The sequence below is a fragment of the Platalea leucorodia genome (genome assembly GCF_965183815.1).
Source record: "Platalea leucorodia genome assembly, chromosome: W".
Classification (NCBI taxonomy): Eukaryota; Metazoa; Chordata; class Aves; order Pelecaniformes; family Threskiornithidae; genus Platalea; species Platalea leucorodia.
The window spans coordinates 10974082-10987843 of NC_138859.1; the positions used below are offsets into that span (position 1 = coordinate 10974082).

The 13762-nt window shown below is 34.2% G+C and overlaps 1 protein-coding gene across 5 annotated transcripts in view; it reads right to left on the reverse strand.

Moving 5' to 3' along the window:
• LOC309601815 (erbin-like) overlaps positions 1-13762 on the reverse strand; it is a 122571-nt gene that overhangs the window by 10029 nt on the left and 98780 nt on the right. For 4 of the 5 annotated variants that reach the window (XM_082334967.1, XM_082334966.1, XM_082334964.1 and 1 more), the window contains 4 exons: positions 12441-12558; positions 10512-10695; positions 8106-9624; positions 567-710 (listed from right to left, as the gene is read on the reverse strand). In XM_082334967.1, coding sequence (XP_082191093.1) covers positions 567-710; positions 8106-9624; positions 10512-10695; positions 12441-12558 — 1965 coding nt within the window. The remainder of the gene's footprint in view (positions 1-566; positions 711-8105; positions 9625-10511; positions 10696-12440; positions 12559-13762) is intronic. The other variant, XM_082334965.1, reaches the window with a different exon arrangement.

The following is a 13762-nucleotide window of genomic DNA, read 5'->3' on the forward strand; positions in this document are numbered from 1 at the left end:
CCTATTCAAGGAGTCACATGGTTAAAAAGTCTTCTGTTGACTTTATCCTGCTCACTATGGATACCATAACATCACTCAGGATGCTCAGATTTAAGGAGTCATTTCCTCACATTTTCTTACAAACTACAAAATTTTCTTGAATGCCTAACGTGTCTTACAGTACAGTTTACATCATCAGAATTTATTTGGGGGAGGAAAAAGCATAACAAAATTTTGTTCAAATCTTTATCAACTTAGGTTAAATTCAGAATGGTAATCTCTTGTTCACATATGTACAACAAAACCAGACAGTTTTACATATGTTCAACCATCTATAAAAGCCAATTAGAAAACTCAACTTCATGACAAACTGAAAAGTATTGCAATAAGGTTAAAGCATATGAAATGAAGGCAAAGTCAAAAAATTGATTTAATGACTATAAAAAAAACCCCAGCACATAAATTATATTCTTTTTATTGAAAGCATTGTCCATATATAAAAGGATAACTCTATCAATTTAAGGACACCTCTCTCAGTTTATTCTTTCCCCTTCTATATATTGCAATAGCCTCCTGTAGGTACTCACTCGAACAATGTGCACACCAGAACCTCTTCTGTCTGCAACACTCAAGGCAACACTACCCTGGCTGCCATGCAGATCCCTAGAGCTGCCATAGTGAAAGCTGCTAACTGCAGCATAATTGGAATTAAAGGACCTAGACAGCATGCTCTGAATAAAGAGGGGACAGATTTAACACAGATTAGTGCAGCATGCATAAACCACAAGACATGCTATACATAGACTAATACAAACATATTCCATTGTCATGCAAGATAAAAAACATGCAAGAACAGTGCCACTGTGATGTATAAAACAACTCAGTGACCCCTATTTACCTTTATTTACTGTAAATCAGCATGCAATCAGCAGTTTACATGCAGAATTACATGTAAATAAAGTAATTCAAATGTTCATGTATCTGGAAAAACAAAGGTGCACAGCTTATCAAAATTTCTAGGTTTTCATTAAATTTGCAATATATAAAATACGTTGTAGGAAGTGGAGCTGGCAGTCAAGATACACATCTGTGGAAAACCATCTAATTACCAGTTATTATTTTGTCTCATTTTTTCCCCCTATTACTGGTACAGTACAAATAAAAATTTACAGAGATTTGACTGTTTGACTGGGTTTTCTTGTTATTGCAATGCTGTCAACATCCACAATGCATTCCAATAACACTTCATTCAAGAATGTGAATGAGCCTCATTTAAAGAAAAAGAGGCTGGTAAGAAACCTTGAAGTCCATCCCTGTGCCACTAGGCAATCAAACAGGTAATGTGAGCTCAAGGACAGAAGTGATAGTGGTTTGGTTTTGAGCTTCATTACCCTGCAAACCTGACCTCTGCAATATTGGCAAGGGTAACAGAAAGAAAGCAGTAGACATTACCGTCTTGCCACCATGGACTTTTGTAGTTATAAGAACAAAACAAAATAAATAGACTGCACAAAAGAAGAAAAGGAAAATCCCCCACGTGCCACCTGAGAAATGAAACAAACCTATCTTAAAACAGTGACAAAGACCCATGAAAAAATATGATCATAGTAAAATATATACCACAAAGCATCAAAACTCAGCAAATAAAGTTGTTGTTTTTTTTTTAAAGTTTTTAATTTTTCCAAGTAAAAAAAAAAGTTCAAAATATATATCATTTGACTAAGATACTGCAACAACTCTTACATGAATAAATACATTTTGGTGTTTGTTGACTACACATACTAAACTGATTTTGAAAATAGTCACTAGTCCTCAGGCAGACATTTGCTCTTTCATACTAGCTTTATCTTGTAAAACTAGTTTAATAATCAAAGTCATATGCCTCTGCATATTCATACTCCCCAGATGCTCTGGTAGCACAATCATTTGAAACCTCCTTGGAAAATAGTATTTACTGACAATACTTGGCTTTTCTTGGCCAAGGCTCTTGGATAACCTCTCACTCAATGGCACAGTGAGCTTTCTTCATGCTCCTCTTCCACTCCTATCTTGTTCTCTAGTCAATGTATTTTTCAAGCTTCCAGACAACTCTCCAGAAGCTTTTCCCCTCTTGGGAGGGGAAAATTGTACTCGGCATTCAAGTCTCTTTACTAAACATTCTATCTGAGCTTACTGCTTACAGCCCAAACACCCAGATGAAACTGCTAAAGCCAGTTTTCCTTATCTCCTTAGTGTCTCAAAGCATCTTCCTACAACTCTTCTCAAAATATTCTACATAATTAGCCAGGTGGCCTTTTCCCCACTTGTACAGGCAACTCCCTGAAGTCTCCATACAGGAAGCTCCTCTCAAAGGCTCCTATATCTCCACATCTTCTACAAATGGCAAAAAAACAAATAAAAATAGAAGGAATGCATGGTGAGACTAGAAAGTTATCTTCTGAAAGTATCTCTAGCAGACCATCTTACTATAAAGATCTCTAGATCCATTAGATTTACTCTTCTCTTAGAAGGAACCAAAGAGATGGTCAATAAATAGTGACAATCTAAGGTAGATCTGCAATAGGAGGTAGAACTTTCCTACAATTTGCAGAGACATGAACTTGTCCATCAGGAATTAAGATTTCAGTTAACTCAGTTTAGTGAGCTTCAAGGTGATTACATAGCCTGAGAGTAGTTTTATTCAAGGGTTTATAAAATCTCCTTTCGTGGTAGAGACTTTTTCCAAAGTACAAAAACCGATTGTGCAATTGATGTAGGGAAAACATGAGAAGTACTACAAACACCATTTTTCTCCTTCTCTACATTGGGCACAGTGTCTCAACACGAAATTAGAAGGAACCCACAAGTACAAACTGTACAGAACAAATACTATTTTAAATTACATAGAGTTGTAAGAAAGCTTTAGTTTAATACAAGAAGATATTCCCAGTGACAAATCTAGGAAGTATTCTTCCTCTACCTATTTTTAGCTGGGAAGAGAGAAACTGAGGCATTTAGAGAGTGAATGATATCCCTCTTAATTTTGCTTCTCAACACAAGCACGATGAAGGTTGTACATTTCCTAGGAAGATTTCTGAAGATTGCTGCACCAGAGAAGACACTTTCAGAAATATAAATATGCAGATGCCACAAAAAAACCCTTATTTTAATTCCAATTTATTAAAAATAAATTAAATATGGAATAAATGTACAGTCCAAACTTCAGATTAAATATTAATGTTAATTCCAAGTACCAACTGCATTCTCTGCCTGATTTGCTACAGTGTCTTAGGGCATAATGGCCTACAAAATAATAATTCAAATAATCGAGGCTTGAAAAATCTCAACTCAATCTAAACTAAATCAACTCAATCTAAACTAATATACACTAACCAATATACATGCCATGTTCCGTTATATTTTTATGAAAGCTAAGTTTACTAGAAATCAGTTATTCAACTGTGAAGAACACATATTAAAAGCTACAATATATCAAGAAAAAATGGCTATGTATAAAGTAAAAAAGTATTTGGCATATAAATCAGGATTTGTAGTAAAAAACAGCCTCTAAAGGAACCAGTTTAGATGCAAGCAGCTAGTAGCATAGTATTGGGATTTATTTACATTCTTTTTGAATGCTAAGAATCAGAACATATTCTCTATTTTGCAGCTTACAAGAGAATTAACAATTTCAGATTTCAAAAGGGTGTCTTTTGGGAACTGAAGTGCCTTAACGCATTTACTTAGGTGCAAGACAATAGTGGAATTTACCTAGAAGAATTTCTATTGGATAATACTGTCATGATTTTAAGACTGGCTGGGGTCTTTCATGGCAATCCATTAAATTTTGGTAAAGAAAGGAACTAATAAAATTCAAATATCTGCAGGGACGAAGACTCTACATTCTACTTATCTTAGAAGAGCCTTAACTGGTAACTAAGCTTAAGTATTAGCCTTTTAAAAAATGTATTTATTTTTACAGTACTTAGAATTAATTGCCAGCTAAAGGTGGACATAAATAATCCTTTGAGGCTATATTAAACGTCTAGAAATCCCTTCACTTTTCATTCCCACCTTGACTAAAATTCTTTAGTTAAATTTGATTGGAAAAAGTTTGCTCAAAGTATTCTGGAACACTTGAAATGCTTAAAATTGATGCTTAAAGCCTTTTTTAAATTTAATTTAATTTAAATTCTACTGTCATAAATGTTTGCAGGGTCAGAACTTTTGTTGTTTACATTCAAAATACACAAGAATTTTATTCCTTTTGAAGTGTGATATATTGATTTCTGAACTCCACAAAATATCATTATAACACATTGATGGTTCAGTAGTCCATTAAAAATGGAGAAACAAAATAAAACAAATAAAAATTTAAAACTGACAGCTAATGAATGGATAGCATTTCTGTAATTTAACAGTGTCAAAATATTTTTCAGGCTATGATCTTACAAACACTTAAGCACTTAATTTTATGTGTGCACAGACCCACTGAAGTTATTTCCCTTGACATATTTAAACAAGCTTAACTTGGAAAGAATCTGAGGCCATACCAATTAAAATATTTTTTTAAATTAGGTTTGTAGAGAAAAAAAAAATAACTCAAAAAAAAAAAATCAAACTTTGATTAAAACTGCAATTCTATATCAATACTGAAATACTTGGACTTTTTTTTTTTAAATAAGGCACTGGCAACTTTGAGAATAAAACCACCTATTTTAATTTCTGAAATAGAAAGTAGGAATCTAACTTGATGTCCTCTTCTCTGAAAGCTCTGCCATTCTAGATAAATAGTAGATAAAGTAGATAAATAGAGCACTTAATTCCAGATGAAATTAGAATTGAAAGCAAACACGTACCTCATGAACTCCCAAGAGATCCACAACAACAACAAAAAAATATACATATGTAAGGAAATGATAGAATCAGGCCCAGCAACTGTTTCTGCCTACTCAGCACATAGAAATATAACAGATATTTGCAGATAACAATTGCAGATATTTATTATTGCAGTTTACAGATAAGAAATTCCTCTATCACACAATAAAATGTGTGTGACTAGTATTTTATACAGGCAGTATTAGTTTAAATTCCTAAATGAAAAATTTCAACAAGACTACTATAAAACACTACTGTGACATATTGGGTAGTAAAATTGGCAAGTCACACTCCAAAAGAAAATATGTTGAAAAATATTGCTGTTCTTAAAAACTCACCTGTACACTAAATTTATAAGGTTGAGGGGTGGGGCAGAATTGATTGCATACTTTCCAACAGCTTACATATATAACCACTAGAGAGCAGCTTGACATTTAAAGAAGCCTTTTTCTCTATCCCACAATAAAATATGCTTTGTATCAGGTAAGCAAATAGTTTCTCCTGAATATATGCAAAATTTCTATTTACAAATATTCACATGAACTGTTTTCACCTTCCTTCAACCAGATGGATAATTGTAGTTGATCAGAGTATGCCCCCTTATATCTTGTCAAAGGTTACAAATACTGGTTACTTGGCTGGAATCCATTGTTAATAATTTTTGCTGGACTTAAAACTATCCCATATTTCTCCTCATGCAAATTAAACTCCTGAAAGGTTTTTTTCCACCTGTATCAGGTAAAAAGGGCTAATAAAAACCCCAAGAACTAGCTTCTCCAATTTTGGCCAATAAGCAGACATTGTTTATTTAAGTGGGTTCACCCACCCTACCCCCCTCCAGTTACTAAATTTTATAAAAACAAACAAGTACTTCAGGAGTTTCACAAAAAAACCCCAAAACCAAAACACAAACCAAACAACCCCCCCCCCCCCCAAACCAACAAAACCAACCACAAAAAACCCACTACACACTCTTTCCTAAGAAGCACAGCATAGAAATAATAAACATGATTAAATTCAATAACAGACTGAAGAGTCACAGCAAAAGCAATACTATTAACCTATACTGTTGTGTATAATGACAGGCAAGAAGATATGAATTAAATATTCCTCATAAGGCTTAATTTTTTATACCTGTTTTTGTCAGTGTTGTATCATGCTTTAAAAAAAAGAAACGCCATTTTAAATCCATGAAAGCTTTGTCAAAGCAATTTCCAATAAATGCTTGTTCCTTAAATAAGTTCCGTAATTAGTGAATTTTTTTTCAGACTTCAAAACATTTCAGAAGTCTGGTTTATAGATTAAGCCCCCCCCAAAAGCTAATTTTTAATTACAAACAGAAATATCTGAAACCATTATTTTAAAAGAACAAAGAAATATCCAGTGAATCCCTAGATTTTCCACATTATCATATTTGCCAGCTGCCATATAGGATCATATCTACATTTTTCACAGTTCAGATTTTTTTTTAAAAGTCAGTCGTATCCCGGAGAATATCAAGTAGACAATTATATACACATTCACTTTTAAACCCATAAATAAGTCTCAGATTGCTAAGTAAAAGCTACTTTAAAACTCTTCAAGGTCAGAACAAAAGAAACACACATACAAAACAGACTTCTAAAGATCTGTTAAATTACATGCACAGCTAAAAGAACTCAATAACAGCTATTCCATATCATTCTACTAGGAAACAAAAATTAAAGTTTACATATAAAGCGTGATAGAAAGTATGGACAGATATAAAAGGAATCAAGTCAGGCAATCAATTTCACTTCAGCCAAGGTGACTACACTGCTACAGTACCTGAACAGATCTCACTGACATATTAAACATCATTCCTAACATGTCAAATGTAGATGATATAGGAAGGAGCTATAAACAAATTGCATTAGCAGTATGCAGAAGTTTTGTTTCCCTCTCCATTCAAGCATTGCTGGGATTTTTACTTCTCTATTGTTTCATGTAAGATTTGATATGTGCATCCAGGAGAACAGAAGATCAAAGAATGCACTATTAGGGTTGGAACATGGTGAGGTTTGTGATCCCTTCATGGGACAAAGGGTCCCTACACTACGGCACAGTACTGTGAAAGTCTTAAAATATTTTATGTTGTACCTAACAAAATGGATCAGAAGAATAGGTATGGCTGTTGCACAGGCCTCTTTATAAACAAAGAAAACCCATCCCTTTCTATCAACAGAAGTTATGCAACTTAAACAAAACCAAACCCATCCCTCCAAATACTTGGATTTCCAAAGAAAAGTCATAGTTAAAAGTAATTTTTTCAACCATGTCCAATTAAATTTCTTTAGCTATCAAGTATATCGAAGTATTTTGCATAATAATCACAAACCAAACTATGTTCTTTCAAAAGAAAAAGAAAATCCATCTAGCTGGCGTAATCAAAACATATTTTGGCTGCTTTACTTCCCCTCCAAGGAAATAGAATCAGGTTCACGTTCTGCCCAGCATTTAGTGATGATATTTTAAATTGGTTTAGCTGGACAGCATAGATTACACTCTTCCAGTCTCAAATTCTTTTAAGATATATAATTGTTCAGCTCTACGTATCAGCTCAAATTCTTGATAGCATTTACAGTACATAAAGAATACTTTTCATCATCTCTAGTTATATCAAAACCTCCTGTGATTTCCTGAAATGAACAAGATTAAGCATTCTCATCTCACAGCAATAAATATTGATTCAACAATCTGTCAAATATCCAACTTCAAAAGATAACTGGCTTGGAGGCAAATATATGTTAACTGTGGCTTTTGAATTCTTCAGCAACTGAAGCTGTAGGCCTATACTTCCAAATAGATTTTACCGATTTTCTTTTCCTTGTTCTTAAAGTGAAGAAATAGGGGAAAAAAGGCAAAACAGAAAGATCAAGAAGTGTAAGGGAATATTTTAGTATAACATGAATACAATGCTACAATAATAAAAATTACCTGGCCTAAAAGAGCTGGCCTTGCAGTCCAGCAGGTCAAAATGACATTATTTAATGTATTCTAAAGTAATTGGACTAAGCTGGCAAGTATGATGTAAAAACAACAGGGACGTTTTTTTTTCTTTGGGAGAAAAGTTCATTTACAGTCTACCATTTGACTGTTTCACATATTCAGCACAAACATGTTTATCCTTTTTAAGGCAGTATCAGAAGTAGATTTTCACTGGTAATCAAAAGCAGTTAAAAACACAGAATATTTAAGTTATTCCACATCCAGATAACAGAAAGGTAGAAAAGTTTAAAAATTATTTTTACCTTTTCTAGCTTTTTAGCCTCAATATGTCGCAGCACCTGCTCCCTCCAGTCATGAGGGACTTGACTTTTTCCTGAAGGATCTAATAAAGAGTGGTCAGAGTTAACCCTTGGGTTTGATCTCTTTGAAGGGCTAGTCCATGAGTAATTAAAGTCACTAATTGACATAGTTCTTTCTGGTATTTCATTCACCAATGGCTGAGCAATCTGTGGTTGGGACACATTTGGACCATCAATGCTATATGTCCTGGCAGAAAGAGGTCTCTGTTTCCCAGTCATTACCGGTGGGGCTCTTCCCACTGAATGCAAGTCTCTGTACATTAAATAGTCCCCTTCAGGAATGCAGGCCCGCCTTGAAGGTCCAGTATCCCCAACGTTTATAGAAGCTGTAGAGGATACACCACTCTGCCTTTGAAGAGTGTGTCTGGTTGCTCCCAGAAGCAGTCTACCAGTTGGTGGAATAGCCCACACATCTATGTGTCTCCCAGCCATCTGTTGATGAGTGTTATACACAGTGCTGGCTCGGACATTGTTATGATTAGATAAATTCATAGTGGCAGAATGCTTTACATAGCTGGGGATTTCTGTGCTGTCAGACCTAAGCAGACATGAAGGAGGTAAGCTGCCTTGTTCTACTTGGGTGTTTTGTTTCTGGGGCCACAAGGTGTCTTTCGTTGTTGCACTGCTGCTGTACTGAATATTATACTGGGGAGTGCAGAACACCTGTGCACCACTTGTCACTGATCCTCTCACTGAATTAGCACCTTCAGGGTTGTGATTTGAGTCAAACTTGAACACAGTTTTTGTAGAAGATACTAAATCAGATGACGACAGCCCAGGAAAAACCTGCAAAGGCTGATCATACAGAAGAGTAGCAGATTTACTTCGGACTATGTTTTTTCCATCTGCACTACCAGATGCTGATTTTACCACTGAGTTTGGCTGTTGAGATCCATTCTCATTGACAATATCGTAGATTTTCAGACCAGTGTCCATACTGGTGATGCTGTGAGATTTCATCACAGGACCACTTCTCTGTGGGGACAAATCTTCAGTGCTTCTTGAAACAGACAGCTCAGCAGAAGAATCACCATCAACTGTAATGCTTCTCATTAGTTCGTCTTTACTGGGAGACTGTACTGCTTCCTCAGTATGTCCATTTACTTTATTTATAGGATATTTATTTCCATTTTCCAAGTACTCACTTTCTTCTTTCATCTTGTTATTCAAAAAGCCCTTTACTGAAACTATTTCCTTTGTTTGTAACCTTTCTACAGGAACTGGCATTGCCTCTTCACTAACCAGTTTATTGATATTCATGTTTATTTGGTCTGATTTGTGAGACTCCTGCATAGTAGTGCTTAGATCAACCCCTTTTCTTATCAGGCCTAATCTTTCTTCAGTGCTTAATTCATATTCAGACAAATTTGTAACCTTCTCTTGCACATTTATTTTTTCTTCTACTATAATGCTCAATTCACCTCCATTTTGCAAAAGATTATTCAAATTTTCATCTTCTCGCCTGGAAAAAGAAATGGCTCTTAAAAGAAATTCCAAAAGGAACCAACATATTCCTTGAAGAACTGTTTTAGAAAAATTAATCATTAACATGCAACACAGCCATACTGTACACACAATACAGGACAAAGACCAATATACAACCAAATTTATTATTTGCTATTTTACCACTACAAAAATATATTATACAGAGGGGTCATTTTGGCAACTCTTGTTTGTGTCATCAATTACGTGATCGTGTTCTGATTTCAGAAGTTTAATTAAATTCAACAGGAATTATTAAAGACATTTTAAAAGTGTCAAAAAGTACAAAGCAACAATAACTCAATTTTTTTAATCAAATACTTGCAAGTTCCATGACAATTTTGGACAAATGTCTTGTTTCTATTGGCAAATTAAAAAAAAAAAAGGCACCTTTTAACTAGAACCACAAAGAGAGAAACAATCTCTAAGTCCATTCTTTATAAGTTTCTAAATGCTTTTTATAATTAAGTTAGTAATCAAATTGATCTTCAACATTATGCAAATGAAAACACAGATATTAAAATGGTGTATTGAAAGTATTTTGCAGGGAAAACAAATTAAGGATGAAATTATTATACCATATTAATAGAACAGATGGGAACCATGTCTTATATACTAAAATTAGCCTCTGAATTTTATTTTCCTCCTGGATTTTTGTTGGTTTTGGGTTTTTTTTTGTTTGTTGTTTTTTTTTTTTTTTAATATAACTATTCCATTATTTAACATTATTTTAAAACATTAAAATTTAAATTATTTCATGAATGATAAAGGAATCATTAATGAATTAAAGGAATAGACATGTAATATGAAAGATTAAGTAACATTTTTCTATTATATTTGCTCAGTGGTATACAGTATTTTACAAACCTGATCTTGGATAAAACATCAGCATGTGTTTCTTTGTCTGGAGAACAGAGAGAAATATCTTGGCTACTATCAGTATTTAAGGAAACAGAATCTGACATTCGAGAAGGAGAGGAACAGTTGCCGTTATTTTGATTGCTATTGTGGGTAGCTTCATCTGATAAGGAATCAGCATCTTTTGAATCATCTGAAATAAAAATTTGCCAATTTAGTTAAATGGCTATTAAACAGATGTCTGTAACACATATGTTAGTGTTTAGAAATTGCATTTTGTTCTTCAGTAATACTTATTACTGGAAACTAACATATAAACTAACACCTTTTCAAACTTTGTATAGTCTTACAAAAGACTGTTGGCAATAGTTCCTATTTTTTAAAATATTTGTCTCAATGTAAACAGCCCTTACCTGTTAATGAAATTTAACTTGTTGCTTTATTCCAAGTTTCCTTGGCATAAGCTAGTGCACTACATTATGTAATATTTGCCAAAACTATCTATCAAATCATATTTCTGTTTTTGCAATGATTCCAAAGTTTTGAATTATACAAGTCTATTGGCCCTTATGAATACAAAGTACACTGGTTCACATGCAGGATTTTGAAAGTGTATACAGTTCCTGCTTTTGAACATTCTATCATTGTTAAATAGCTATTTATTAAACCAAACAGTCTGGAAAGACCTAGATCACTGGATGAGCTCTATATAGTTTTATAAATGTAAAAAACAGGAAAGAAAAATATTCTTCTGCAGAGTTGGAACCAATGCATTCCCATGCTTTGCAGATCACTTAGGACAACATTTTCAGTCATTTACACCTGTGCACATTGATTCTTACATAATGCATGCATACTTACATCCTACATCCATATAAAAATCATTTATCATTTTAGCCAGCCATGATTTTGACACCAGCAAACATAAGTATACAAACAACTACATTTAAAATTTTACTTCAAGACACAGTTACAGGTGCCAAAAGCATAAATTTTGTGAAAACAATTTCTATCTCCAGAGACAAGAAAGAAGTTTTGACTTAGTACTTTAGCCAGGCATAAAAACCCAAATATGTAATTGATAAACATCAGTCTTTTCACCTGCATGTGATCCTCAGCAGACTCTTCTTGCTACCTCCATGTGGTTTTCCTTCATCCTCACTAAATCTTACCCTTTTACATGTAATGGCCAGGAAAGCCTTTTGTCCTGGAAAGTACTGGACTAGGATATCATATGAAGCAAAATACAATTTGCTCTTCAACTGTTAAATTTTGTTTTCTCTGAATCCTAAGTCATTCCTTACACTTAAGGAAATGGTTACCCAGACTGAAATTATCTTTCAGAGAATATAAAACTTAGTTAACAAAAACAATGTTCTGAAGTTTCCTGTGAGAGGAAAGAAGAAAAAATAAGAGTAAAGTGACTCTGGAGAAGGAGTTTCCACAAGAGAAGTTTATTCTTAAATCTTAGGAAGAGAGCACAGCTTCTCTGAGAAATTTAAACAAGTGATATTGCTGCCAAAAGCAGCAATAGTCCACAAAATCTGGGGGTGGGGTGGGTAGGAAGAATATGGAATATTTCCAAGGTAACCACCACTTTCTACAATCCTTTTCTTAAACATATCAATAGTGTGTTCAAGCTAATGGTCCCCCAAAACACAAGCATCTCCTTTCCCCCCCTCTGCTTTTAAACTAATGACAAGAATCAAGAAAATTAGGATGTGAATACAGCTTTCTCTACCACACACTCAAGTATAAGATAATACAGATTTTTTTTTCTGCTTTCATTACTTAACTAGAGAATTGATCATCTATCTTAAAACACAAAAATCTACTTTTACATAATTCAATTGGAAAAACTAGCCATTTTGAGTCATGAAGTTATCAGAATCGCACACCACTTCTATTCTTTTTTTTTTTTTTTTAATGTTATCTAACCTTTTTTGTTATTGCTAAGAGCTACCACTTTTGGTTGATTTATGGAGGTTTCTATCAGTGGTGGTTGCATTTCTGCCATTTTCATCTCTTCATCAGAGGAGAGTTCTTCTGATTCCTGCTAAAGGAAAACCAGCTTCATTATGCTGTGCATTTTAAAGAAGTGCTTAAAAGGTTAAGTAAATGTTATCTAAATTGTCACCCACTGAACAATAAAAGGGAAAAAGATAAACAAGCAACATAACATAGGCATAACATAGCAACTATGTAGTGCATTTGTAGTGCAAGTCAACTGAATTTAGTAATATTTGCCACTGAATTATCTTTAAGAAGCAGCATAGGCAGACTTGCATTGTCACTTATGAACAGTCAAACCGGTACTAACTTCAGCTGCAAGAACCTACTCAGAGCAAGCAGATGCAGCTGTTCCGCCACTGGAGAGAACCTCCAGTTGAGTTCAAGTCAGAAAGTTATCACTGAACCAGCAAATACCCCAGACTGACTAACTGGGTATTGATTTTGCAGAAAAGAGCTCAAACTGAAACAGCTACAGAGTAGCATTACCAAGACAATCTTAGGAATGGAGAGCTATGCTGTGAGAAAAGACTAAATGACCTTGACTTGCCTAGTCTAGCAAAAAAAAAAAAAAAAAAAAAAAATTTCAAAAGGAACAGAAGTTATTTATCTTCAGGAACAACAATGGCAGAGGAATAAAGCAATGCTGAATACATTTCAGCTAGAAATCACTAGTTCCTAACTATAAGATGGAGCTCAGTGCACTTATGAAAGAGATTAACTGACAAAGCTGCTGCAAGAGCAGCCATGCGACTGATTCAGTATGCTACTGCCAGGCCTATATCCCTATTATCTTAAAAAAAAAAAAAAACCAACCCCAAAAAAACCAAAACAAAACAAAAAAAAAACCAAAACAAAACTGTTTTCAGTAATATTTTGAAGGGAAAAAGCCTTCTTTCCCTAAAGTAGAAACTTCTTTCTAGTAAGCATGCTTCCTCTTTTAAATGCTACAAAAAATCTATGTCACAGATTGCAAAAATAATCTGGCAGTGTTCACTTTTCCTTACAAGTTTCAGAACATTTAATGTGTAGAACCTACTGGAGCACCATCTTTCCCATGATACTAACTACCTGGCCAGTTCTTTGGACTGAAGGAAGGACAAACTTGACTGAGATGTAGCAAACAATGTATGATAGTCTTCATTAGAAAAGTCCACCTGTTTCTCTGCAAACAGAACAAACCACCTCTTCACTGCATCTACAACATTGCCTTTTGCCTTGGATGTAACATACAAGTGTAATCAATGTTG